A 27505-nucleotide genomic window follows, 5' to 3' on the forward strand; every position below is an offset into this window, starting at 1 on the left:
AGCCGGAGACCAGCAGCCCAGCAGCGTGGACACAAGGGGTCCCAACCGGAGGCTGGAACTTTGCAACCTGCTGGCTCCTGGCTCGGGCCGACGGGGAGGGGAAGCTGCAGCGCTCCCAGGAAGGGTGGGCCTGACAGGAGCCGCAGGTGCAGGCACGGGGGCTGCTCGCTCACCTGGGGGTGCATCACAGGCCCTGCGAGAGCCGCTGACCCTCTGCAAACATCAAGTCCCAGGCCACGTTCACTCCCTTTCGGGAGCCTGCGTCGCAGCCTGGGGGGTGCGGGGCCTGGCCGAGGAGGTTCTCAGGCACTTACTCCCCCACCGTGGCCCAAGGCGAGGCTGGAAGTGGGGGTCCCCTCTGCTGCGGCGGCTGCTCCGCCCCAGCACGCACCACGAGGAGCTCGGACTCTGGGGTGAATGATGCTTGTGCTGACAGGTGCGTGCGGGGTCAGAGGGAGGAGCAGGTGCGGTGCCAGGAGACAGCAGCGAGGGGTCCGGCGCGCACCCCGGGTCTGTCACACTTGCAGGCGGACGCCCCCCGGCAGCCTCCAGGGCGAGCCTCTCAGCACCCACTCTGCAGAGCTGCACAGAGAGGTCCGCCCCAGCGCCCCGACAGCGGGAGGCGGACCCCAGCTCGCACCCCGGAATCTGCGGCGCCAGCCCTCGGGGCTCGCCGCTCCGGGGCTCGCCGCTCCGGGGCGGCATCAGCAGCCGGAAAAGGGGGGCACGGGGCGAAGTGGGGCCTGGCCCGCCTGGACAGAGAGGGGGCGCCGGGGAGACCCCCTGGGTCTCAGAGGCGAGCGGCGGGGGCGCCTCCCGGGAGGCGCAGCCGGCCCGCGCCCCGAAGGAGCGGGGGCTGCTGCCGGCGGGGGCCGGGGCGCGACTTTTTCGGGGTGCAGCAGCCGGACGGCCGCGGCGCCTCCGCGGGCGCCCCCCGGGCGCGGCCCGGCCCGGCAGCGGCGGCGGGAGCCCGGGCGCGGGGCGGGCGGCGAGGCGGGGCCGCGGCCGGGGCGGGGGCGCGGGGCCCGGGCGGCGGGGGCGGCCGCGGGACTGACCTTCCCGGAGGTGCCGTCCCCCAGCACGACGATCTTCAGCTGCCGGTCCTGGCTCTCCTCCTCGGAGTCCGACATGCTGTCCCGGGAGCCCGCCCGCCGCCGGCCCCGGAGAGCGGGGGCGCGGGGGCCGCGGGGCGGGGAGGGAGGACCGGCGGCGGCGCGGGCAGGGCCCCGCCCCGGTTCTCGGCGGCCGCGGGAGGGATGCGGCGAATCACTCGCCGGGCGCCATCTTGCCCGCCGCCCCGCCCCCGGCGCGGCCCCGCCCCCGCGCGCGACGTCGAGCGCGCCCCCGCCGTCAGCCCGCCCGCGCGCCCGCGAGCCTGCGGGGCGGGCCAGCCCATTCCGGGCGCGGGGCGGGGGAGACCCCCGAGCCGAGCAGGCGGGAGGCGGGGCCGCCTTCTCAGGAGCGCCCGGCGAGGAGAAAAACGAGAAGCGTCCTGTGCGAACGAGTGGAAAACTGGACCTTGGCAGCGCTCGAGCGTCTATCAAATCCCCCGCTCTCCCCCGCCTCCCTCGCAGCCCCCCGGGAGCGAATGGTTTAGCCCGGGCGGTGACGCCGGACCTGCGCGCCGCGGTCGCCATGGAAGCCGGAGGGGACGTTCGACGGCGGGGCGGGGCCTGTCGCTGGGCGCCGGGGACGCCGGTTGCCAGGCGGAGCGCGGCGGGGGACGCCCGGAGCTGGGGGCGCCGCGGGGGTCGCGCCCCGGGAGCGGCGACGGCTGGGGGCCAGGGCTCGCCCGGGGCTGGCCGCCGCGGCCCTGGGGGTCCCCGAGCCCGGCCCCTGCCTCGCCCACCTCGGGTTTCCCCCTCCAGGCAGCCCTGAGCTGCTGTTCTCAAAGAGTGTTCCGGGGACGCTTGGGGTTCCTCTGGAGATCAGAACCTATTTAGAGCAGGACAGATCCTTTTTGAAAAAGCCCTTTTTTCGTGTTCATTGTCTCCCAGGTATTCGGGGAACTTCGCCAGAGGACACAAGGTCTAGGGTATCATGACTGCTGGTAAGCAGTGATGCTCCCCCAGGGGCTATCCACTAATAATGACAGGAGTCATGACCACGCTGGTTAATATTCAGTGCTTTCTATAGGCCAGGCACTGTACTAGGTGAGCCGACTTCACCTTGACAACTTCATTAGTTCTCAAGCCTGTGAAGGAGGTTGTGTAAGTATGACATCACTCCGGGCACTAAAGGCACCTGTGCTGGTTACTCTGCTTCAACAGCTCTTGGCGTCCATGTAAGTGTGACATGGTAGCAGTCGTCCACAGAAAGAAACCTCTTTGGGGTCCACAGCAGTTCTTTAGAGGGAATTCTTAATCCCTGAGGCCCAAACGTTTCAGAACTGCTGTCCTGCCAGGAATGACATAACTGAAAATTTCACTGTAGTGAAGTCAGTTCTGCTATACTGACGCCGTCCTGCTATGTTTGTCTCCTTACTACTTTACATGGATTATCGTGCTCAGTCCTCATGGGAACTCAGGGAAATAGCCAGAATTGTCCTGTTTTACAGATGAAGATGCTTAAAGTCACAAATAGCTCAGAGGCCAGGGCTTCAAGTCACAGAATCTTGGCTCTGAAAGAATATGGGGATGCTGAGGAGAGAGCAGTACAGTGTGCTCTGGCTGAAGGCAGCAGTGAGAGTTTAATCACGGACCTCTTGACCCACAGTTTCCTCATCTGTAAAACAGAGGCACAACCTCCTTCACAGGCTTGAGAACTAATGAAGTTGGAAAATAGCCATGTTACCAGCAACTACTGCTCCAAGGATGACACGCTGATAGGAAGACCAAGAAACAGAAAAGAAAGGCCCTCACACCTCCTCCTGCCTTCCAGACTCTCTAGTGCCCCCCTCCACCGGCTGAAAGGAAACTAAAGGGAAGCAAGCTAGCCAAAGAGAATGGCACTTCGATCATCATACTGAGTCCGCACAGAAGGTGGGTTTGGAGCTGAGTGATGATGCCTTTACCCCCAACTCAACACCAGGTGTTGAGGAGGTGTGAGTCCCAGGAACACAGAGCCCACATGCAATCACTGTAGAAAACAATTTGTCATTATTTTGTAAAGTTAAAATTGTGCATGTCTATGACCCAGCCTTTCCACTCCTGGGTATATACCCTGGAATATATTTATAGTACATAAATGCACCAGGAGAAATGGGCCAGAATTTCCTTAACCTTATTTTCATTAGAGAGAAATCAACCAAAGGTCCTTCAACAGTGAAATGAATAGACTTTTGGCATATTTACCTAAGGAAACACATAGCAGGGGAAATCGAGTGAGCTACAACTATGGGGTTTAACCTTAGAAACACCATATTGAGTGGGAAAAAGCTAATCTCAAAAGACTACACACAGCCTGACACCACATTTATAAAGCTCTAAAACAAAAGCTCGAAAATAATGTATATATCTATGTGCATGCACATAGATAATAAAAATTGTCCAGAAAGATAATACTAAACATAAAATTCTAGTTAGTGGTGACTAGAAATGGAAGAGGAAAGTAGATGAAGTGGGAGAGGAATAGTTCCTCTTTCCAGATAAAAATTTTTACCTGTTGAAACCTTAACCCCCAAAATGACCATATTTGAAGATAGCTTTTAGGTAATTAAGGTGAAATGAGGACATAAGGGAGGAGAGCTGGTCCCATAGGATTGGGGGCCTTATAAGAGAAAGAGAAACACTTCTCTCCACCCACTTGCGCCAAGGAAAGGCCATGGAAGGCAGCCGTCGACAAGCCAGGAAGAGACCCCTCACCAGAAATGGACCCTGCTGAGCCTTGACCTAGGACTTTAGCCCCCAAAGCATGAGAAAGTAAACTTCTGTTATGTAGCCACTCAGTCTATAGGATTTAGTTATGGTAGCCCAAGCTAACTGAAACGCATTTTGGACACACAATTCAATCCACAGCAATATCTAAAGAAAAATAAGTGGCACCTGCCTAAATTTTGAAGTATTGAAAATAGAATAGAACTTACAGAAATGTTTTAAGTGGTATTTAAAAAATGATCATAATTAAAACTGGAATAGACAGATTAACTGATTCCTTCAACAGAATATATGAAGAAATTGAGTGGGTAGTGAAGATGCTATTTCTAGTCACTGAGGATAACATGGCATTACTCTTTGGGTGTTAATTTTTAAAGCTGTCTACCTCACTCCTTACTTCAAGATGAATTTCATATTTTTTAAATGGAGCCATAACAAACTAGGAAAAAATGGATGCATATTTAGAGCCTGGAGTGGAAATAGCTTCTGTAAGCATGGCATGACGTTTAAGTCAAAAAAGTTAAATACATTGAGGGCATTATGCTACGTGAACTAAGTCAGACAAAGGCAAACACAACTGTGAACAGAGACAAGAGGTTGGTGGTTCCAGAGGACGGGGGTGGGCTGGGGAAAATGGGCCCAGATCTCCAGTTACAAAACTTCATGGGGATTGACTGTCCAGAACAGTGACTAGAATTAACAACACTGTATTGAACATTTTCAAGTTGCTAAGACGGTAGATCTTATACATTCTCATCACGAGAAAAAATTTTCTTAGTGTGTGGTGATGGATGTTAACAAGATTTGTCAGGGTCACCACTGCACGATGGTGGATATTGTATTGTCCACCAAAACTAATTTAATGATACATGTCAACTATATCGCAATATAAATAAATAACCATTTCTGTGTACGTAAAATTTTAGGCATCCACATGGAAAACTGTACCGGTAGGATCCTATAAGATTCCAGCAGAGAGAGTAACTGCTGCATGGGACCAGTCTTGCCACTGAGGAAAGCTAGATAAACTAGACACAATGTCTTTGAATCTGTTTTGAACTTGTGAGAGTCACCATTTTTGAATATGAGGAATTATGGGACTAGGCTGGAGGCAAGGAAAGAATACAAACACAGACACTGGCGTTTAAGGCCACACTTCTGAGAAAGTATCCACTGACTCAAGAGAGATAAAGCGTCAGCAGCACTTTTAACAGTCTCACAGAGCTGGGAAAAGACGGACAACTCAGTTCAGACAGCTCAGGGAGCATGAGCCTCCTTAAGCCAGTCCCCATGCTTTGGATGAAGACCTGCACGTCACAGGAGTTTGGGAAGTCTGGTGTGAACCAGAAACAGATCACCTCCGCAGAAACTGAAGCCAATCTGTGCCCCACTGAACTCAATGCCTCACTGAACTCACATGATCTGGGGTTATTAGTACCCCTGAGAGAGCGCCCAGAAGCAGAGTGGTGGATATGCTCTCTGGACGTACATCACTGCTTTTCCATAGCCAGTATCAGGCACCCAGTCAAAACTTGGTATATGAGGATCAAGACTTAGAGACTGGAAATCAAGAGAAACTATGAACAGTAGAAGTCCATGAGGAGATTCAGATGATAGAGGAATAAAAGCAGACTTTAAATAGGTGATGTGTGAAAGGGTTTATATGACAAGATTGACAATTTTGTCAGGCAAGTTGAAGCTGTAAAAAAGAACCAAATGGAAATTAACAATAACAAGTAGACATTATCGAGAACTGTCACTTTCCATGCTTTGCATTTCTGAATTGTATGAATTTTTTTAGTACACATAACTGTATTTTGGAATCAGAAAAGAAAACATGGGAAAATTTATCAGTAACAACAGCAAACTAGTGACTTGAAGTCCTTTTCACAGTGGACAGATGCAAACTTTGTCACGTGATATAGGTGGATTTCATTGCTATAGAAAATGTGTTCGTCTCATCATCACCTAAGAGCCTTTTTTTGAAAAGGGGAAAAAAGCTCTTGCTCTAACAGACGGGGGGCTGGTGCGTGAGCTGCACCTTCGCAGCCGTCCACGGTTCTGCCTCATTGAAGGGGGATGTGCTTCAGTGACCCAAAGCCCAGCGCCAGACAAAACCGAGAATTTGTAAAGCAGCAGCATTCTCAAATCACCTCCACAGCTGTGAAAACCAACCTACCGGTGGGGCCAGCGTGATTAAATGAGGTAATATGTGTGGAAATGTCTCAAAAAAGAGAAGGGATGGTACAAAGGCAAAATATATTGAAACTTTGGCTATGTGAATTTCCCTGAGATCGAGAAACAGCAACGAGCACTCAGTCATCCCAGAGTCCGTGGAATGGCAATGGTACAAAGTCGTCCAAGCCCAAGGTCCTTCGCATTGATTCTTTACTTTCTGAAAACTCATTTTACACAGCTCTCCTCTCTAGCTGCCGGCCTGCCTGTGGCGGCGCTGTGCTGGGGTCTGATTCCCACTCCATCTGCTCTGCTCAAGTGTAGGTCTTAGGCACTCCACCTAGTGAGATACTCTTAAAAAGTGGGATCTTGGGACCTCCCTGGTGGTGCAAGGGGTTAAAGCACAGCACTATGAAGCAATCCACAGCCTCGGCAGCATGAGTTCGATCCCCAGCAGGCCAGGGAGCAACACACAGGGCGAGGCAGACCTCTCCTGACTCACCCGCTGCTCCCCTCAGCAATGTATTTCAGTCAGTCTGCCTGTTCTCCTCCTGCTCTGTCTCTGGTGAATCCTTTCACTCCCGCACACACACACATTTCTGGCCTGCACCCCAGCTCTTGTATGCATAAATAAATAAATCTTTTTTTAAAAAATGTTATCTTAACCTTAGGGTAGCATTTCCCAAAAGTGAGCTCTTTGGGACACTAATGCTCTAATTGTCTTTCAAGTTAAGTCTGGAAACAGCAAGAGGTACCCCCACTTTTAGAAAATGACTGCACTTGAGTATATCCTACTCTGAGAAATACAGCCTCCCACAATCACTTGGATTTTTTTAACCCCAAATTTCCCACTTACATGACCAAAGAACCCATCTCTAAGTAAGAGTTACTGATATTACACAGAGCCGATAATGCATGAAGCACTGTTCCAGAAACTCTGCTTTAAAACTAAAATAAAACATGCTAGACTGGCAGTGGGGTCCCAGTGGACTCTGGTTGAGGGTCGTGGGTGTTTTGGTGGTGGGCGTGGTGGTGTATGAGGCTTTGGAAGCATGTGAACCTGTGTGGTCATTCACGGCCAGTGTCATAAGCCATTGTTACCTCAATAAAATTACAAATTTTTTAAACACTAAAAAATTCTAGGATAGAATGAAATATTGAAAGCAGTTAAGAAGCTAATTTCCAATACTTAGATCCTCATTATACAAAGGTTCATAGGCAAAAGGCTTCAATTTGTCCTTACATGCTTGGAAAGCTCAGTCTTATGATAAACAAATTTTTTTTGTTTTTAAGTAAATTTTTAGTGAGTTGACATCAGTTATAACAGTAAGTTGCTGATGTACAGCATTATATTTTTTAAAATATTTATTTATTAATGCATACAAGAACTGGGGTACAGGCCAGATGCGCAGGAGGTGAGAGGACTCACCAGAGACAGAGCGGGGAACAGAACAGGCAGACTGATGAAATACACTGCTGAGGGAGCAGCGGGCAAGTCAGGAGAGGTCTGCTGCGCTATGTGGGTTGCTCCCTGGCCGGGGATCGAACCTGTGCTGCAATGGCTGCGGACAGCCTCATAGATTGTGTCTTAACCCCTTGAGCCACCAGGGAGGTCCCTGTACAGCATTATAATTCTGCATCTGTATATACAACATCATGATCATCACCAAGTCTAGTCTCCATCCCTCAGCAGTTGGCCCTCTTTACCCATTTCATCCACCCCCACTAGCCCCCTTCCCCTCTGATAACCACCAATCTAGTCTCTACATCTAAGGGCTTGTTTTGGTTTTGTTCGTCCATTTGCTTTCTTTATAGTCTATGTATGTATGACAAGATCCAGTATTATTTTTCTTTCTCCACCTGACTTATCTCACTTAGCACAATCCCATCAAGTTCCAACCACTTTCTCACAAAAGGCAAGATTTCATTTTTTATGGCTAAGCAGTATTCCACTATATATATGTATTACATATTGTGTGTATATATACATATGACATGAATTCTATATAGACACATATGTATGTGTGTATACATAATAACCGTCTCACACACACACACACACTCAACCGTTGTGTAAGCACACTCTGAGACTTTTGCACAATGACAAAATTGCCTAAGGAGACGTTTCTCAGAGCATATCCCCATTGTTAAGTGATGTGTGACTATATACCATTCCTTTTCATCGATCCATCCATCAATGGACATTTTTTCCACAACTTGGCTATTGTAAATAATGCCAATGCCAATAGAGGTACAAATATCTTTTTGGATTAACATCTTCATATTCTTTGGGTAAATGCCCAGAAGTGGAATTGCTAGAGCATATGGCAGTTCTACTTTTACTTTGTTGAGCCATCTCCATGCCATTTTCCATGGTGGCTGCGCCAACTGACATTCCCCTCGACAGTGGAGGAGGGTCCCTTCTCTCCACACCGTGCCAACACTTGCTGCTTCCTGTCTTTTTGGTAACAGCCATTCTCACAGGTGTGAGGTGGAATCTCACTCAGGTTTTGTTTAGCATTTCCATCATAATTTGTAATGATGAGCATGTTTTGATATGCCTATTGGCCACCTGTATCACCAATGTTTTGATTCAGAATGTGTTTAAGGCTTTCTCAGTGCCTCAGTCATTGTTACTAAAATAAATCTCTCTCTCTCTCTTCCCTCCCGCCCCACCTCCACTCACACCCACCCACACCCTCCCCCGGCACACACACAGATTCTTTTCTCTGGGAAAGAGCACAAGGAGCTTCTCACACACACCATGGTTAGGGCAGCGGCCGGGATGTAGAAGGACTGACTTTCATTTATACTGTTGCTGACCTTGGTCAAGTAATTAAAATTCTGTGAGATTCCATTTCTTCATCTCTGAAACAGGGATTATAGTGACAGTTCTTACTTCATAGGGTGGTTATAAAGTTTATCAACAATATAGATAATGGTACTTAGTCCAAAACCAAATCTATCACAGCCTATTATTAAAGCTCTAATTTTGCTGTCAAGCACATTAGAATATAATGAGTTAAGCCAGTGATGCTAATATTTTTTTAATATCTTTTTTTGGAAGGTTACTGAAGGTAGAGAGCATTAAGTTTTCTTGCTAAATATAGATGTTAGAGTTTGGTATGATACATGAGACACATTTCCCTAAAAGAAATAACTGAATTCAGTCAAAACATTTGCTATAGGCCCTATATAAGCAAAGCCATGGAATCATACGACATGCTGTGTGATGGTTAATTTGTAAAAACTGAGATTTCCTGGAGAACAAGAAATTCTACCTCAAGATTGTAACATAGAAATCCTGCCTGAGGTTCCAGTCTGCCAAGCTCCCCTCAAATTTCCCACTTTTTCAAACCTCCAGGCTCCTACAATCATGTGAGCCAATTCTTTACCATGAATAAACCTCTATCCCTCCCTCTCTCTCTCTCTTGCACTCTCTCACTCTCTCTACACACACACACACACACACACACACACACATTCTTTTCTCTGGGGAACCCTGACTGATACATTCTGTCAGGGATACAAAGGTGAATTCTGTCTACATTTGATGATTATTTATGCCACCTTTGCAAATAAAATAACTTACTAATTCCTCTTCTTTTTCAGTGCTCTTTATGAAACGGTATCTTGTAGGGAACATAGACATTAATTTTTCTAATTTTGTCCTCATGATGACCCAAGAAAGTAGTTAGAGCTTAAATTTTAATTTTCAGTTTCTAAGTTGCTTTACAGAACATAAGACCTTAAGAAGGGATTGAGAATATACAAAAAGTAAAGCAGGAAGTAAAGAAGAGTGAAAGCACAAAAAATAAGAGAAAAAGAAATGACTCTAAAAATCTGTTGTCATTTAGTCAGGAAACATTTTTGAATTATCTTGGGATGAGCCTAATTAGCTTTCTCCAAAAAAATTGTGACTTTTGTATGGTGGAAAAGGTATATCTTTCCCTAATTACTTAACCCTCCATGATTCCATAGCATAAACATGGAAATTATTTAAGAATGTACATTGGAAAAATTATGGAATATAATGAGGGTCACAAAGCATAGGTTTGATTTCAGTTCTACATATTACTGGAGCTCATGGGCCTTGGACTCAATTTTGTTTACCCACAATACGTAAAAAAAGACTTAAAGAACTTGGAGAGCTTAGGACAGGATGGGAATGTGTAACAACATGCCGCTGGAGCTGGGGGAGGCACTCAGGGGCTTAGAGATAGGCTTTCACCAAAGACCGCCAGGTGGCCAGCAGGCACCTGATGTGATGCTCAGCTTCACTGATATGTTGGGAAATACTAATCCAAACCACAAGGAGATTTCCCTCCCACTGGTTAGAAATGCTGATTATCAAAAAGTCAAGAAACAACACCTCCGGGAAGGATGTGAAGAAAAAGGAACTTTCTTACAGTGTTGGTAGGAATGCAAATTGGTGCCATCCCCATGGGAAACAGTATGGAGATTCCTCAACATATTACAGATCTTCCATGTGATCCAGTATTTCTGGGTGTTTATCTGAAGAACATGAAAACACTAGTTTGAAAAAATGTTCCCCCCACCACCACCCTTGTGTTCACTGCTGCGCTGTTCTCAACAGCCAAGCTATGGAAACAAGCCAAGGACTCATCGACAGATGATTGGATAAAGAAGAGATGAAATATATACATAGATTTCATAGATGCACACACAAATAGACACACATAGATACACACACATGCAACTGTAAAAAAAAATCCTGACACCTGCAACATGGCAGATCTTTTTTTTCAAGATTTAAGAGCTGGGGTACAGGCTAGAGGTGAAGGGGCATGAGAGGATTCACCAGAGACAGAGTGGGGGGCAGAACAGGCAGACTGACTGAAACACACTGCTGAGGGGAGCAGTGGGCGAGTCAGGAGAGGTCTGCTGTGCCATGTGGGTAGCTCCCTGGCCAGGGATCAAATTTCTGCTGCGATGATGGCTGCAGACAGCTTCATAGTGCTAATGCTTAACCCCTTGCGCCACCAGGAAGGCCCCTAACATGGACAGGTCTTGAGCAGATTATATTAAGTGAAATAAATCAGAAAAAGAAAAATAAGCACCGTGTATTTTCACTCATTTGTGGAATATAAAGAAACAAAGCAAATGAATAAACAAAACAAAAACAAAAACAAAGCCTTAGACTGACTTAGTAGAATGGTGGTTACAGAAGTGGGGGGGCAGGGGGAGAGGTTAGAATGGTAAAAGGGACCGTTGGTGGGGGCTGGCTGGTGACTAGACATTTGCTGCTGGTGTAATATACACAGTTGTGGAGAGAGAAACTGTGCAACTGAAGCCAACCCAGTGTCAAAAACCAGTATTACATAAATAAATCAACAGGAACTAAAAAGTAGCAAAATACACTATGCAGAAAGCATAATCAACTAAGTGGAATAATAGAAAATGACACTCCCTCTGGTTACATTTCATAAACTGCCAAAAACCAAAGAATGTTTTTCGTATATGCTAATTACAGGCTCCAATGAATTTATTTTGTTGTAGTCAGGAAAGTAAAAACAGCATGTTATAAAGATACATTTAATTGCTATTTTAAAAGTATTTTTTAAAAGCATTTGGTGTTTTACTTCAGTTGGGTTTTTCCCCTCCCTTTCTCTGTATCAGGCCAATTCATTACTTGCTGGAACTCAGACCACAAAGCATTTTTGCCAATTATTTATGTTCTTTCCTTACTTAGGTAAAGTAAATCCCATACTTTCTCAGTGGGGTTAAGGTCAAGACTCAGAGGGGAGCCACTCCTTCCTAATTAGTTCCCCAGACTCCTCTCTCTTTTTTTTCCCCCCTGTAAATGGTCACAACAGTCTAGAAAAATGTTTGGAGTCATAATCCTCCTGATAAATGAATCTCTGATCAAGCAGCTGGTCCCCAGAAGGGATGCCTTGCTGAGCTGCAGTTATGCTGGAGCCGAATGCCCGCCGTTCAAGTCACAGCCCAAGGGCTCGGGAGGAAAATACCTGTGTCTGAGCACCACTGCATGATGAGCTCAGCTGCGAGATTCCTCCTTCTTCTGCCCTCCAAAGCCCTCACCCCAAATAGCAATTTTCTTGTTAGTCAAAGAGAAAAACGCTAATGTGAATGCCCTGGAAGGTCCTCTAGTGCTGACCCAAAAGGGAGCAGGAGAGAAATGCAGTGTGCTCAGAGTGCACAGGCAACTTAATACCCATCCTGGAAATCTTGAAAAGGGATTGCTATTTATATAGTGCACTTAATTTCTGAGCTACTGAATAGTCTTTTATTAATAGTTAGCCGCACCATAGTGCCTGTTTGAGAGGTTGCACATAAAGCTACTCCAAAGGGAGCTATTCATACATAGAGTTATATCTCAGAATAAGAAAAATAGTATACTGGAAATTAGAAAAAGCTACATTTGAATACTATCAACAATGGCACTATAAAACACACAGACACTGACACAAATGCACACAAATTTTTCACCTGCACACACGCTGAATGTTTAGGTTCCAGTGACTTTTCTATAGCCCTTTCAGACGTATTTGCCCTCTCTGGGTGTTCTTGGATAATAAAAACGTTGTCTTCTTGCTCCATGTTCCAGTCTTTCCTTTCTTGGTACTGCCAGTAGTGGTATATCAACTATGAAGCTGAGCTGTGCTTTTGCCAAGAGACAATGTTAACTTCCCAGCTGTCAGTCCCTCCATTAAGAAGCATAAATTTTCATGAAACCACCATGACTCTACTTTTACCTTAATTTCAGAAAAAAAAAAAAATGTTTCTATTTTTTCTAGGAAAAAAACCTCAGAGACATTTTAGAAGACAATGGAACATTAACTGTGTGGAAAGAGATAAGGATCACCCATTCTTCAATTAACAGACAATAGGCTCAGAGAAACAGTTTGTACCACATAAAGTAGAAAAATAATTACTAAAGAGAATAAAGAAAGAATCCCTACTGTATGTGTACATTTCATCAGGTTGCTTGAGAGATTATCAACAGAAAAAATAATGGTATTTCTAAACACCAACTAAAAGAAGTATAAAGAAAGAAAAGACAACATTTCCAAACACAAAAACTATAAGGTCATGATGTTTAAGAAGTAAAGATGTTCAAGAATTTTATTGAAAAAGTGATAAAATATTATTGAATAAATGAAGATATATACGAAAATCATTCAAAGAAAGACTCAATATTACTTAAAGGTATTACTGTACAATAGCCCCAAATGTACATAAAATCTATTTAATTGCAATTAATTTTCAAATAGTTTTTAATGTGACACATGTCAGTATGATCCTAAACTTTGACAGGTAATTTTGAAAAGGAAGAATAAGGTGTGTATGTAGTATAAAAGGTACAGGCACCAGTGGGACAGAATACAGAGCCCAGAAACAGACAGATACATACATGAAAACATGGAATTTCAAATCAGCAAGGAAAGGATAAGCAGGTTAGTAAATGGTGCTTGGGCTACTGGGTACATGTATGGATAAAAAAACAAATTTTCTATCACAATCCATAAAAATAATTTATGGATATAAAATTCAAACTTTTATAATATTTTAGATGAAAGTAAAAGCCATGACTTCAAGTAGGGAAGTTGCTCTTACATTATAAAACTATAAAGGAAATGTTAATGCTCACCTTTACATCCTTAAGAATCTTTAGGGCCTAGGGATTAAGTATCAGCACTATCTATCACTGCAAAGGGCCACCATGGTGGCCTGAGTTTGATCCCCGGCCAGGAAGCTGACCCACATGGTGCAACAGAACTCTCCTGTCTTGCCCACTGCTCCCCTCAGCAGTGTATTTCAGTAAATCATTCTCTTTTGCTCCCCACTCCATCTCTGGTGAATCCTTTCACCCCCTCACACACACCTCTAGCCTATACCCCAGTTCTTCTATGCAAAAGTAAATAAAATCTTTTTTTAAAAAAAAGAATCTTTAGTGTGATAAAAACAAACTGTAAATAAAGGAAAAGAAAAGATAGGAGGAAAGATATATACTACTTATACAACCAACAAAATCCAAGTCATAAGTTGAACTTTAAACTGATCTTCAATCTACTTACTTTTGGAAGAAACAAAAATAAATCAACCCTAAGAAAAGCCATAAAGAAGCCCCACAATTAATTTTCCAAGAAAAACAGACAGTTTACAAAGATAGCTGAGCACAAAGAAATAAGGAACTGTAAATCACAATCAACTAAAACCAAACACAGCATGAACAAGCTAGAAATGACTGATTTTATAGAATTTATAGATTATGAACATATACTTAGGTTTAAAGAAATAAAAGGCAAACTTGAATATATTTGAAAAGAAGAAGAACTTATTAAAAATAACTGCAGGTATAAAAATCAACATTTTTATAAAAGTATTTTAACATGAAAATTAAAATAATTGAGATTAAAAACACAATAGACCTTATACAGATGAAAAAAGAATCTGTCAATTAAAAGATAGTCCAGATAATAATATCCAGAATGCAGTACAGAAAGAAAAAATAGATGAAATAAAACTTGAGAAGCATATAGGATAAGGTGAAAACATCTAACAAATACCTACTCTTAGTTCTAGAACAGAGTGAAAGAGCAGGTGCAATATTTATAATGATAAGGGGTGAGAGTTTTCCCCAAAAACTGATGAAAGACATTCATCCACTGATTCAAGAATCACAATGAATTTCAAACAAGTTAAATGAAAAGAAATCCACATATAGATACATCCTGTGAAAATGCAGAACTTCAAAGACAAAACGTGTCTTAAAATTAGATTATGGTTAAAAGAGTGATATACTGACTTCCGACTTCTCAACAGCCATAGAAACAAGAAATGGGATCTTCCATGTGCCACAAGAATATAACTGCTTCACTAGATTTCTATAGAGCAAGGGAATTTTGTAAAACTAAGGAAATAAAATAAATATTATTTTCAAGCTAACTAAAACAATTTACCACCATTAGAATCATTCTGAATGACATTTTAAAGGATACACATTGAGGAGGAAAATGACCCCCATATGGATTGATATGGAAGAAGAACAAATAAAATAATAAATATGTTGGTGAACAAATAAATGAATAAAAATGTTATATAATAATTATAACAATAATATCCTGTGGCATTTAAAAGGATAGAATTAAAATACATGACAATTATAAGTCAAAGAAAGAAAGACATAAATGCAATAAAAGTGTTCAGGGCCTTGATGAAGTAGGGTTTATCTCAGGAATTCAAAGTTAGTTTGATGCTATAAAACTAGATAATGTAATATACTGCACTTAAAGATTAATGTATAAAAACTATGACCATCACAACATATGGAGGAAAGACTATAATTCATAGAATTCAGCATTCTTTCATGATTAAAGTAAATCTTTTTAGTAAACTAGAAATAGAAAGGAACTTCCCTGTTTTGATAAAGGAATTGACAGAAAGCAAATATTTGACTTAATGCTAAAAGTTTTCATTTGAAGTTAGGAAGAGAATTCCCACCATCACTGATATTTATTATTGATATATTGGCAATCCTAGTTAAAATCAAAACTTAAGAAACAGAAATAGTAATAATAATCCGAAATGAAGAAATAAAACTGCCATCATTGCAGTTGATATAATTACATAAATTGAAAATCCAAAAGAATCATAGCTAGATTCTTAGTTAGTTTCATAGCTAGATTAACTACCAGAGCTATCTGCATTTCTTATCATTTGACTCCTTCCATCAAACCAAATCAGAGAGTCTCAAATTCCTCTCATGTTTTAAGAAGAGTCCAGTCCCTTTAAAGGGCTCATCTGACTACGTCAGGCCTACCCAGTTAATCTCCTGTTCTTAAAGTCAACTGTGCTACTTACCCCAATATAGTTACAGGAGCAAATTTTCCATCAAAGTCATTCACAGGGTATTTACTCATCAAGGGATGACGATCTTGTAGGTCATCTTAAAATTCTGAGTACCACACTAATTTTCCCAATTATTTAAATTTAAAATAAAGGTTGAGTTTTTTTTTTTTTACTTTTTATTTGTGTTTGAGCTCATATTATGGGCTAGATTCTTGACTAGGTAATGCACATTAGCTTATTCAATGTCTTATATTCTGTGAAGCAGTTACTGGTATCATTCCTATCTTATAGATTAAAAACAATGAATTTTTGATTCATGCCATAATTTTCCTAGGGTGTCCAAAATATAAATAGTTGAGTAGATATTCAAACCAAACCCAGTTTGCTTTCAGAGTCCTTTTTAACCACTGGCATAAACTATTTTTGCCAGTGTTCATATTAGGAGAGTATTAAGAAAAAATTCCTCTTACTTTCCTTCCAGCTATGCAAACTGCAGTCTGTTCCCATAACAAATGCTTGTTTTTCTTTCCCTCTTTTTCCATTGTCAAATCTCCTTGAGAGTTTGATTTCCCTGTACATCCATCCTAGTAGTTATTTCATTGAATAATTACATATTTCAATCACAACCTTCTAAATTGCAGTGACAGAATATGATCTCTTTTGAAAGCAAATCTCTTATTTTTATTGTTATTTAAAATCTCAAGATATAAAATACAACATTTTAATTCTTAGTTCAATTTTTAGCACCCCAGTCAATTCATTTTACTACCCGTTAATGAGTTGTGACCCACTATTCCAATTACTGTTGCTGCATAACAAATCACCCCAAGCTAGTGGCATAAAACAACAACATTTTATTATGTTCAGGGACTCTGTAGGTCAGGAATTTGGGCAGAGCACAGCAGGAGCGGCTGGTTTCTGTTTTGGGGATACAGCTGGAGAGACTCAAATGACTAGAAATGACACAAATGCCTTGGGTCTGGGGAAACTGGAGGATTCTCCACTCGAAGTGGAACCTGTGCTGGAATGACTTGAAGATTTGGGACTGTCCCTGGAGTATCTACATGTAGCCTCTCGTTGTGCCTCGGACATCTCACAGCACAGTGGCTGTGTTCCCAGAGAGACATCCTGAGAAGGTGTGATCAGAAGACTTGCATTCCCAAAGACCCAGGTAGAATCTGCAAGGATAGTATGGTGAAGCCTGGGAAGTCATATGATGTCACCCCTGCAGCATTTTATTAGTTACAGCAAGTCACTAAGGTTGGCCCAGATTCCAGGGGAAGGAAATTACACTCCATTTATCAATGGGGAGTGTCAAGGACACACTGCAGAGGAATAGCTGGGATGGGAGATTGTTGCAGTCTCTTTGGGGAAGATGTAACCAACAACATTCACCTTTTGAAAAATAATCATCTACTGAATAAAGACACATCTTTATGTACAATCTGTTTTGGGTTGAACTATATGCAAAAAGATGTATGTTGAAGTCCTAATCCCCTAGCATCTGTGACCGAGACCTAACTGGAAATAGGGTCAGTGCAGAAGTAATTATGTTAAGATGAGGTCACTGGGGTGGGCCCTTCATGGATTGTAACTGGTATCCTTATAAGTAGAGAAAAGACACAGAGAAGAAAGCCTTGTGAAGACTCAGAATTGCACAGGGAGAAGACAGCCATAGGCAGAGATTGGAGATGTATGCAGAGACTGGGGTGCTGCTGAGGCCACAAGCCAAGGAATGCCAGAGCCACCAGAAATGGAAAGAAGCAAGGAAGAATTCACCTTGGAATCTTCGGAGGGAGTGTCACCCTGGGGAAATACTGGTTTTTGACTTCTCATCGCCAGAACCATGAAAAACCAAATGTCTCTTGTTCTCAGTCACTCAGTTTAGGGTACTTTGTGATGGTAACCTTGGGAAACTAATATACAATCTCTCTTTTTCTTTCGCAAATGTTATATATCCCATTCTACATTTTGCTTGCTTTATTTATAAGTCTTTGTACTTAAGTATATTTAAATGTAAATTTTGCTTTACATCTTCAAATATCTTCTTTGTATAAAAGCTTGACTGTGATTATCAACTCACTTTCTGAGCACTTTTACCTGAAGAGTGCTAGATTTTTCTCTCCCTGTCCAATTTTTTTCTCTAATTTAATTTTAGGTGATTAGTTAAATGGTTCTCCCTTGACATTTTCTTCTTCCCACTCTAATCAAAACTAGGCAAATTTATACAGATGCAAGTTATAAAACCAGGTCACTTTGGGGACTCTTTCTTTAGTCTCCCCATTTTACATCACTTTAAATGAATGAATTCTACATGTTCTATAAAGAGCTGTTGTTTGTGACCCAACTTCTGGTACCAATATCTTCAGTTAAAACACTTTTTTCTGGGCCTCCCCTGGTGACACAGTGGTTGAGTGCTGGGCTGCGAAGCGGCCCACAGCCTCTGCACCGCCAGTGAGAATCCCACATGGCACGACAGACCTCTCCTGCTGCACCCGCTGCTCCCCTCAGCAGTGTATTTCATCAGTCTGCATGTTCTGCTCCCCGCTCTGGCTCTGGTGAATCCTCTCACCCTCCCACACTTCTGACTGTTCCCAGTGCTTGTATAAATAAATAAATAAATCTTTAAAAAAAAAACAAAACCTAAAAAAATTTTTTAAAAAAACACTTTTTTCTACCTTGCAATATAGTTAACATATTATATTAGCTTCAGACATACAATGTAATGATTTAACATATGCTTGTATGGCAAAATGATACCCCGCAATAAGTGTAGTCATTATCACAGCTACAGATCTCTTTTTTGTAATGAGAACTTCTACTCCTTTAGCAACTTTCAAATACATAATGTAGTGTTATTAACTACAGTCACCATGCTGTATATTACATCCCCATAACTTGTAACTTGAATTTTGTACCTTGTGACCCCCATCATCCATTTTACCCACCACCAGCCCTTCCTTCTGGCAACCATCAGTCTATTCTCTGCATCTGCAGCTTATTTTTGGTTTTCTTTCTTTCTCTTTTTTATATTCCACATACAAGTGAAATGTTTCACTGTTTGCCTTTGTCTTTCTTGTTTCATTTAGCAAATGCACTCACGGTCCATCCATGTAGTTGCAGATGACAAGATTGCATTCACTTTTATGGCTGAATAATATTTCAGTGTGTGTGTGTGACATTTTCTTTATTCTGTCATCCATCACTGGACACTGGGCTCTTTCCATACCTTGATTATGATAAATAATATTGCAGTAAACTTAGAAGTACAATTATCTTTTTGAGATAGTGTTTTCATTTTCTCCTGATAAGTGCCCAGAAGTGGAAAGCTCTTCTGATCAAAGTAGTAGAATACAACTTGAAGCTGACTTATTCATTTATCAGCAGGATGTAAGAGTGTCCTCTAGAAGGAAAGAGTAAGTACAGAGCCAAGCCTCACAGAGGATTTGAAGCGAGACCAACAAACTCACCAGGAAGGCAGGGAGTGTCTCTCATATTTTTCTCTCTGAGTGTCATTTATTCTACGCTCTCTATTTGGCCTGGTGTTCACTGCTTCCTTGGCCCTTCCTGGAAGACCTCAGCTCCCAGGCTTACGTGACCGAAATTCAATGGCAAGCAGAGGTGACTTCTCTGACTCCAAATCCAGATTCCACATCATTTACTGAGAGAATGTGATGGGCTCAGCTTGGTTCAGGCTTTTGTTCCAGATCTCAACTGCTGGAGCCTGGGCAGGCGGCTAGACAGAGTGCTTTGCAGGGGAGGACACTTGTCTGGAAAGAGCTAAGGGAGGATGGCTTAAATTGCTATGTCCATGGGAACAATCTGACACATTTCCTTTTAGACTTTCCTGTCCTTCCCATGTTGTTTCAGGGTCAGGCCTGGGGAATAAAGAAGAGAGGGCAATGGACTATGGTGGAGGGTTATGGGTGAGTGGGATGCATCTGAAGAGGTCTGAGCCTGTACCCCTGAACCATATACAGTGTTGCACACCAAGGTTGCCTCAATAAAAGTAAACACAATTGTTTAAAAAGTTATGTTTCCACCTTCTTTCTTCCCTTCTCTCCCTTTTGTCACTCTCTTCTAAGAAGCACCCATCTTTCTGTCTTGGAGATTTCCCTTAAAACTTTAGCTTGGGGGCCTCCCTTGGTGGCACAGCGGTTGAACGCTGGGCTGTGAAGCTGCCCGCAGCCTCTGCAGTGCCGGTTCGATCCCCGGCTGCCAGCGAGGGTCCCACATGGGGCGCAGACCTCTCCTGCCGCCCGCTGCTCCCCTCAGCAGTGTACTTCGGTCCTTCTGCCTGTTCTGCTCCCCGCTCTGGCTCTGGTGAATTCTCTCACCCTCCCGCGCTTCTGACTGTACCCAGTGCTTGTATAAATAAATAAATAAATCTTAAAAAAAAAAAAAAACTTTAGCTTGGGGCCTCCCTGGTGGTACAAGGGGCTAAGTCTCAGCACTATGAAGTTATCAGTAGCCACTGCAGCACAAGTTCGATGCCCAGCCAGGGAGCTGACCCACATGGCACAGCAGACCTCTCCTGACTCGCCCGCTTTTCCCCTCAGCAGTGTATTCAGTACATCCCCCTGTTCTGCTCCCCATTCTGTCTCTGGGGAATCCTCTCTCTCTCTCTCACACACACACACACACACACACACACACACACACACATCCGGACCTCTGGCCTGCAGCCCAGCTCTTGTATGCATAAATAAATAAAATAAACCTTTAAAAAAAAAACTTTAGCTTGCTCTTCTTCTTCTGGTGCCAACCTCCATATTGGCGTTAAGTGGGCAGGGATGGTGACAACGCATCACACGCTTATCATTGCGTTATCCCTAAAAGACAGTCCTAAGCTGAAAAGGAATTCTGGTGAATAAAATTTCTCCCTCCAAACGACATTTTGCAGCACTATTTCCAACAGCAAGGACATGGAAACAGCCTAAATGTTTCCCAGCCAAGGAGAGAAGAATACTATTCAGCCACGAGGGGAGAGGAAACGCAGCCATTTACAGTAAAATGGAGGGAGTTTGAGGTGATTGTGGGCAGTAAAGCCAAGCAGAGTGACCAAACACTGCACATTTTCACAACAAATGATTTAACAAAGTAAAATATTTAGGAAAAACTTAAGAGACAGCAATAAATGTAGGGAAGACGCTGAGGTAAACAGGGAGGGGAAGGGAGAAAGGGACAAGGAGGTATACGCAATGGTGGGAGGGGAAAAGCAAAAGCAGCATCACACGTGTATCCGCAGCTCCACGTGACACATGCACACCTTTTATCACAGCTTCGAGTAACATTCGTTTCCTTACCCTTGACATGTGTCCTCTCTCTGCTCAGAAAATGATTTGAAGCAGCTCCCCCAGCTCTTTGTCTCCTTCTTGGTCCCTTCTGCCTTTTCTGTGCCTTTTCTTGCACACGTCATGCCATGCACTTGGCCTTGAATCTTCAGACCCAGTCCTGGCACCCACAGGAATCACTGGTCTGTGGTCACGCCCGGCTCTGAACATCCTTTCTGGTCCTGCCTCTGAGCTGTCAGGTCCATCTCTGGGGGAAGATCGACAGGAGCCAGCTGGCATCCTGGACTGGGTTTCCTGGCCACAGGCTGAGAGAGCTGCCGGCAGAAGGTTTTGGGGGCATGTTCTTGGTGCGATGCTCCTAAGGAAGTCAGATGAGGCCAAGTGAGAAGCTGACCTCAGTACAGGAGCACCTGAGGCCTCAGCTCACCTCACAAGGCCCCGTGGAGCCTAGAGCCAGAGGGCTCCTCAGAGTTGCCCCAAATTGAAGCAAATTCCCAGGTCTTTGTTTTCCTGAACCAGCCAATAAGCAGCCATGAGAGGTTCTCAGGGAAGAGGCGTAACCTTGACCAAGGCAGTTTCCCCTCACTGCCATAGGATTCGGCAGGAGCTGTCAGACCCCAGCCTCCATCACGGGGGGAGGAACTGACCATGAACAGAGAATGTGGGCAGAGTGGGAGAGCAGCCTGTGTGTGTGTGTGTGTGTATGTGTGTGTGTGTAGACTTGGGGCTTTGGCCCTGGCTTTGCTAAGACTGTGTGTCCTTAGGTCACTTTATCTCCTTGGGCCTGGTGGCCTCCATTAGGAAAGATTTCGGCACAGCTGACAGGTATTTACTCTAGACCAAATGTCCCAGGTGTACATAAAGAAGGGGCAAAGGATGTGGTTATAAGAATAAAACACTCAATGCTTGGGAGGTGCTTCATAGTAAGGATTTACAAGCCCCAACTAAAAAGTACGAGGTGTATCTCATGTACTGGGATGGAAAGCTCTGCAATGATATCACACAGGGAAGCAAGGCAGCTGGTCAGGAGCTCCAGTGCGATCCATCTCTGCAGGAAATGAATCCTGCAAAACGAAAGGACCAACCTTGACTGGAAGGCTCAACACCACAGGCAGGCCACAGATACATCAACAATTACCCTCCAAAGGTTCTAGGAGGGGCAGCAGCTAAGGGGGAAGAGACAGTGAATTTTTCCACTTTTATAACATGTGTATTTTTAATAGTCACATAGTATATGTGTAACTTGAAAGAAAAAATATGGAGTAGATTAAAATATGGGGACTAAGTGTGAGCCACCAAATACCAGCTCTGAAATTCCATCATGAAGGCCACTCTGTTTTTCATTCCATTTACCTTCCTTTGACAGTCACCCACCAAAATATTGGTAATCCTAACAAGGCAGGAGTTAACATCGGCAGCAGATCCATCCTGAAGTCAAGAAATCAGAAATGGAAATATTCTCAAAAGTGTCTGCTTTTCAACCAGATGGTCTCACTCATAGCAGGAATCTAGAAAACTTAAATAAGGGACCAGGAAAAAGAATAACTATAAGAAAGACAAAATCAAAATCAACAAATAACTATGAACCAAAGACACACTATGGGGGGTTGGGGAGCGGGAAAAGGAGGGATTGGGGTCAAAATAAGGGGGCTGTAATTGTATGGGGAATATAAAAATAAAATTAAAATAAATAAATACATACATACATACATTACTAATAATAAAAAAAGTGTCTGCTTTTCAAATTGAAATATATTATCTAAGGAAACCTTCGGAGCCATTTGCAGGCTGTATCTTCTCTAACTTCGTAGTCTCAATTGAGTAAAAGCAGCAACAGCAAGAGCTATCCTAAAAGTGGAGCAGCTTCAAATAGACATTAGCCAATGTTTTAATACAGAAAGGAAAGTTAGCCCCCCAAAATGTGATAACTATCTTGGAATCCATAACCTTTAAACACGTATGTGTTGTTATCATAAGGCGTTCTTGATGTCCACCATTTTAAAAACGAGCTGTTGAAATGCTGAAGTTCAAATAACTGCTTCCCATGATCCCTTAAAGTACCCCAAAAGTAAAACCTTTTGAAGAAAGATTCTACGCACACACCAAATAATATTTACAACTTGTAAATGCTAAAGCCCTGTAATACTTACACAGGCACAGTGCTGAAATTCACCCTAACCGCATGGATAATACACAGAACACTGAAAGGCTCTCCAGAAATTCTGTCGAAGAAGGCATGGCTGTCTCCTCTCTTTCTGCCAGAATGGGAATGTTGGGGGTGGGGGCAGCTCTGGGGGGAGACTCCTTAAAGTGAAGAAAAGGGTCAGACCCAATTAAAACTGCAAAGGAAACTTTGAAAGGACCAACGCCATTAGCCCAATCTGGAATGTGGCCAAAACACCGGGTAATACTTCAACTCCAAGAAAAAGTGCCAGGGGGGTATTTAACAACTGCAGGTGGCCGAATGCTTTCTCCTAAGTCTCATCAGAAAAGTCATTTAGAGCAACAATATTCACCAAGGTCAAATAATACGACTTGACAAACTGCATATTCGATTACTGTGTTTGGACTGCAGCATCTGTCAGCTAGCAACTGCAACTGCTTCTCTATGGGACAATGGGTGGAGAACTGTAATGCTTCTGTTTGTAAGCAAGGATAGAGCACAGGAAACATGGGAACGAACTTAAGCTGGCATCGGGCTTGCCTTAAATGAAGTACCGATGACCACTTTGTCCAATAAAATAAACCCTGAGACATGCGTGCTTTGAATCGCCACTCTGGGTTTTGGAAATCTTGGAGAAATTTAAACTCAGATTTTATTTTCCACACTATCTTCTCACTATTTGCTCATTTTATATGACTTATATATCAGTTTTATATTTTCTATAACTTGCATGAGAATGAATTTGCCAACTCTAACAAATGCATCAATGCAGGTTGTGAAATAATATACAATACACTTTCTTATTTCTTAATTTATTTTTCTTTTTATCTCTTTGTTTCCTTTCAGACCTCCCTCCCTCCCACCCACCCTCCCTCTATTCCCCTCTCCACCCACCCCCCCAGGGTTATAAGAGAAACATTTTGTTAACTGTGATATAAATGCGATGGAAAATGCAGACCTGTTAAGTGACATAACACATCCTTTCTTGAATCCTGCAAAGGATATTATGTGAGCAAATGCACATAGTGAAACTGAAAAAAGGTCCAGCTTTAAAATGTTGAATGTTTGAGAGCTCTGCTTTTACCTGCTGTGATTTAAAAGGCTAGAGGCCTCATTTGAGCCACTAAAATTCAAAGTGACAGAAACCTACAAATTTTTATTGCTGTGCATTTAATAAAATTTACATTTACAAGCTGTCAGTTTGAAATGTTGAATAACTGGTACTTTCACATTCAGACTAGCAGATTAGGCTCTATTGAGGGTTCATTACTACCTACTTACCCGTTCCTTAAATACTCAAGAATAATCCTTCAATCTATGACTTTTGATATCTCTTAATTCAACACTGCACAAAAACACCATTGAGTTTGCAATAAGGTCAACAAAAGGAATTTATTGTGCTCCCATAAAGCAAGGCGCAATTAAGAGCCCCCTTTCTGCTTGTTTTAATGTGCTAATACGAGAACATTAGAACCAAGAAATTGCTAGGTGTCTGTAGCAGCTGCCTAGGTTTTGGTAATTTACTTACTCAATTATGTCTACTCTCTTAAATCCACAACACTGGTGGGTGGTAAGGTAGAGGGATCATAAAAAAACATAGAGTAGGAAACGCCTTTAATGCATGTTTTATGTGCATCTTGGGTAACATTTTTTTTGTTTGTTTGCTTTTGAGCACAAGAATTAAAGATTGTAACTTTAGGAAACACAGCACAAAATAAACGTGCCTGGGTTTCAGACACCCCTAAAAATTATGAGATGTCTAATAATCCCATGATTATGTGGTCTGTTCTGCAAAAGAATATTGAAACAAATGTTTGACTCAGTATTACAAAAACAGATTATCTAATGGCTTCCAAGAGGGAAATATGAGAAAGGCTGTTCATGAAGTTCCTTAATAGTAATAAATTATACACACTTCCTTATTCTCCACGTAAACGGAAGACAGAGAGAAAAGAACAGGCAGGATGTGGTTCCTCACGGCATCTCTGCTAGCTGCTCGCCGTCCATTTGAATCCCATATTCTTTTCAAATAACTCCAGAAGAATGCTCATTACCTGTATCTCATTTTTCTTAATAGTCAAAGAGGCTTTACCCGCCAACCTCAAGGTCTTAAATTTTAGGATAAATGGATATTGTATGCAAGTCAGAACACTCACCAGGAATAAAGGCCCGACGTGGGAAAATTCACTTTGATTTTGCCATTATTCAAATATGAAAAATTAAAGAACTGAACAAACCGCAAATTATGGACTTAACCTTGACAACTTGGATGACCTAATTTTAAATTTTATTTAAATTCTCTCTATGATTGTGAAGTTCATATAAAAGGACCCACGTCATAACATGTTGATGTGAATTGAGCTTTGGAGAAGAAAGAGGTTAAGTGATTTTCTTCAAATGTCTAAACCTATGTAGTATTCACCTTTCATTTTCTTTTCAATGTAAGTCTTGCAAAATGTCTTCGATTAATCAGCTAATCTCCATTTTACAAAAATTGCATAAGAGTTTACAAATATTAGCCTACCAGTTTAGATTACAAATTAGAGATCCTGAAATTTCCTCCTTGGAACTCTTCGCCTACTCTAAGACAATGTGGCATGATTAAAAACTAAGGGAGAGAAAAATACCCTATTTTGTAGAATTACCTTTAACCATTGTATTTGAAATCATTTTCAACTTTTGCCCCTAAAAGTTTTTTTCATTTTGGCCTCAAGGGAATCGCAGTTATAAAATACTATACCCAACTAAGTCTATGCAATACCATGTTCAGTAACGTAGGTAGCTTTCTTTCTAAAGCAATTTGTACCTTATTTTTCTTTTCAGTTGCCAGGAGTGAATTAAATAGCTAGGAAGGGAGCCTGTGAAATTTTGTTTTTAAAATGAAAAGTGAAACCAGAAAATGGCTGAGAGGCTGCAGAATGACAAAAGAATATGTAAAAATTATCTTTTCTCTTATTTCCCTAAAATGAAGTCACTGGCACTATGTGAAGTTCACAGAAATAGCCTCTATGTGAATTCTGCATTCATGATACTAACTGCACTACTTGATTCTGCATTAATAAGTCTGTTCTGAAAGGGAATGTCCCATTCAGAAAATGTGGACAAAAATAATACCATAACACAGTAAAATAATTTCGCCTCTTTGATAAACTGACAATGCAATGACTTTATGATAAACAAAGCAACAACATATCTAAGATAACAAAAAACATTGATCTACTACAGTTTAGGGTTAAAAAAGGGATTTTTTACCTCATTCATTAGCTCAGAGCAAGCTCAGGCCGAATGTGATTATTTTCAGGCTTACTCTTTCTCAGACTCTTAGTTTCAATGTCTATTTAAATCTAGGTTTATTGGTACACTGTCTGAAGGTCTGTATTAATTGACTGGTTGTCTTCAAGATAACTGAACTCTAAGTAACTAAAATAACACCAATATTAATATAATTGTATTTACTAACCTCTCGCTGCCTGGCATAAGTGTTGGAATTACAAGTCAGACAGGGCTGAGCTGCAATCTTCAAGAAAATTGCTTTAAATTGGCCTTCATTAGTGCTCACACCACTGAAAACAACCCCAGTGCATGCTTTCTGGAAGGTAAGCCAGTAGCAATATCTCCCTATTAAAAAGGCAGCACATTAACCTGCTCAATCAGCATTCACCGCATTCTATAAACACTATTAAATAAAGAATCTTCAACCACAAAATAATTTTGCTATTTCTAGTCATGGAGACTATTGGGAACAAATTTTAAATTCCTATTGTCAATGGCATGTACATTAATAACCAATTAACTGTCCCAATTTTAGATTGTAACTGAACTTTTAAATTTCTTTTCTAGAATGTTGTTCCAGAGTTATAAAAAAAAAAAAAGGCAGGAACACTTAGTAACAAAGAATAAAGAAGTTAAAATGTTAATTGGAAATGCAACGTATTTAGATACCAACACCAAGAGGAAAATACATTTCCAAAGTGAAGAAAAAATTCTGCTGTTTCATAGCTTTGCTTTGAAGACATGCTCTTTCTTGACATCTGCATAGTAAAAAGGAGTTTAATTTCCTTGGTCAACTATCCTTTCTGAAATTCCTGCATTGGCAGACTTAGAAATGGAAGGAATGTTTCCTGGGGATTAATTCAGAACTCTTCTTAACACTCAAAACGCTGAATAACTTCAGTACACAAGCCAGGGAATTTGGCTCTTGGAGTTACACTTTTTAGCAAACA

At 42.4% G+C, this 27505-nt stretch overlaps 1 protein-coding gene and 1 long non-coding RNA gene across 4 annotated transcripts in view; one reads left to right on the top strand and one right to left on the bottom strand.

Annotated features, from left to right (window-relative positions):
• The window catches only part of RAB28 (RAB28, member RAS oncogene family), a 56702-nt gene extending 55521 nt beyond the window's left edge, over window positions 1-1181 (bottom strand). For all 3 annotated transcript variants that reach the window (XM_037529052.2, XM_037529053.2, XM_054687886.1), the window contains exon 1: window positions 1056-1181. In XM_037529052.2, the coding sequence (XP_037384949.1) occupies window positions 1056-1130 (75 nt within the window). In that variant the 5' untranslated portion in view covers window positions 1131-1181. The remainder of the gene's footprint in view (window positions 1-1055) is intronic.
• A 653-nt stretch (window positions 1182-1834) lies between these two features.
• Window positions 1835-12924, top strand: LOC119260618 (uncharacterized). Its single transcript, XR_005128767.2, has 3 exons — window positions 1835-2981; window positions 4742-6020; window positions 12770-12924. It is a non-coding gene; the product is annotated as an uncharacterized LOC119260618 (long non-coding RNA).
• The last annotated feature ends 14581 nt before the right edge of the window (window positions 12925-27505 follow it).

Source organism: Talpa occidentalis, unplaced genomic scaffold (genome assembly GCF_014898055.3).
Source record: "Talpa occidentalis isolate TD23 unplaced genomic scaffold, MPIMG_talOcc4v2.1 talOcc4.6, whole genome shotgun sequence".
In the NCBI taxonomy this organism is placed as follows: domain Eukaryota; kingdom Metazoa; phylum Chordata; class Mammalia; order Eulipotyphla; family Talpidae; genus Talpa; species Talpa occidentalis.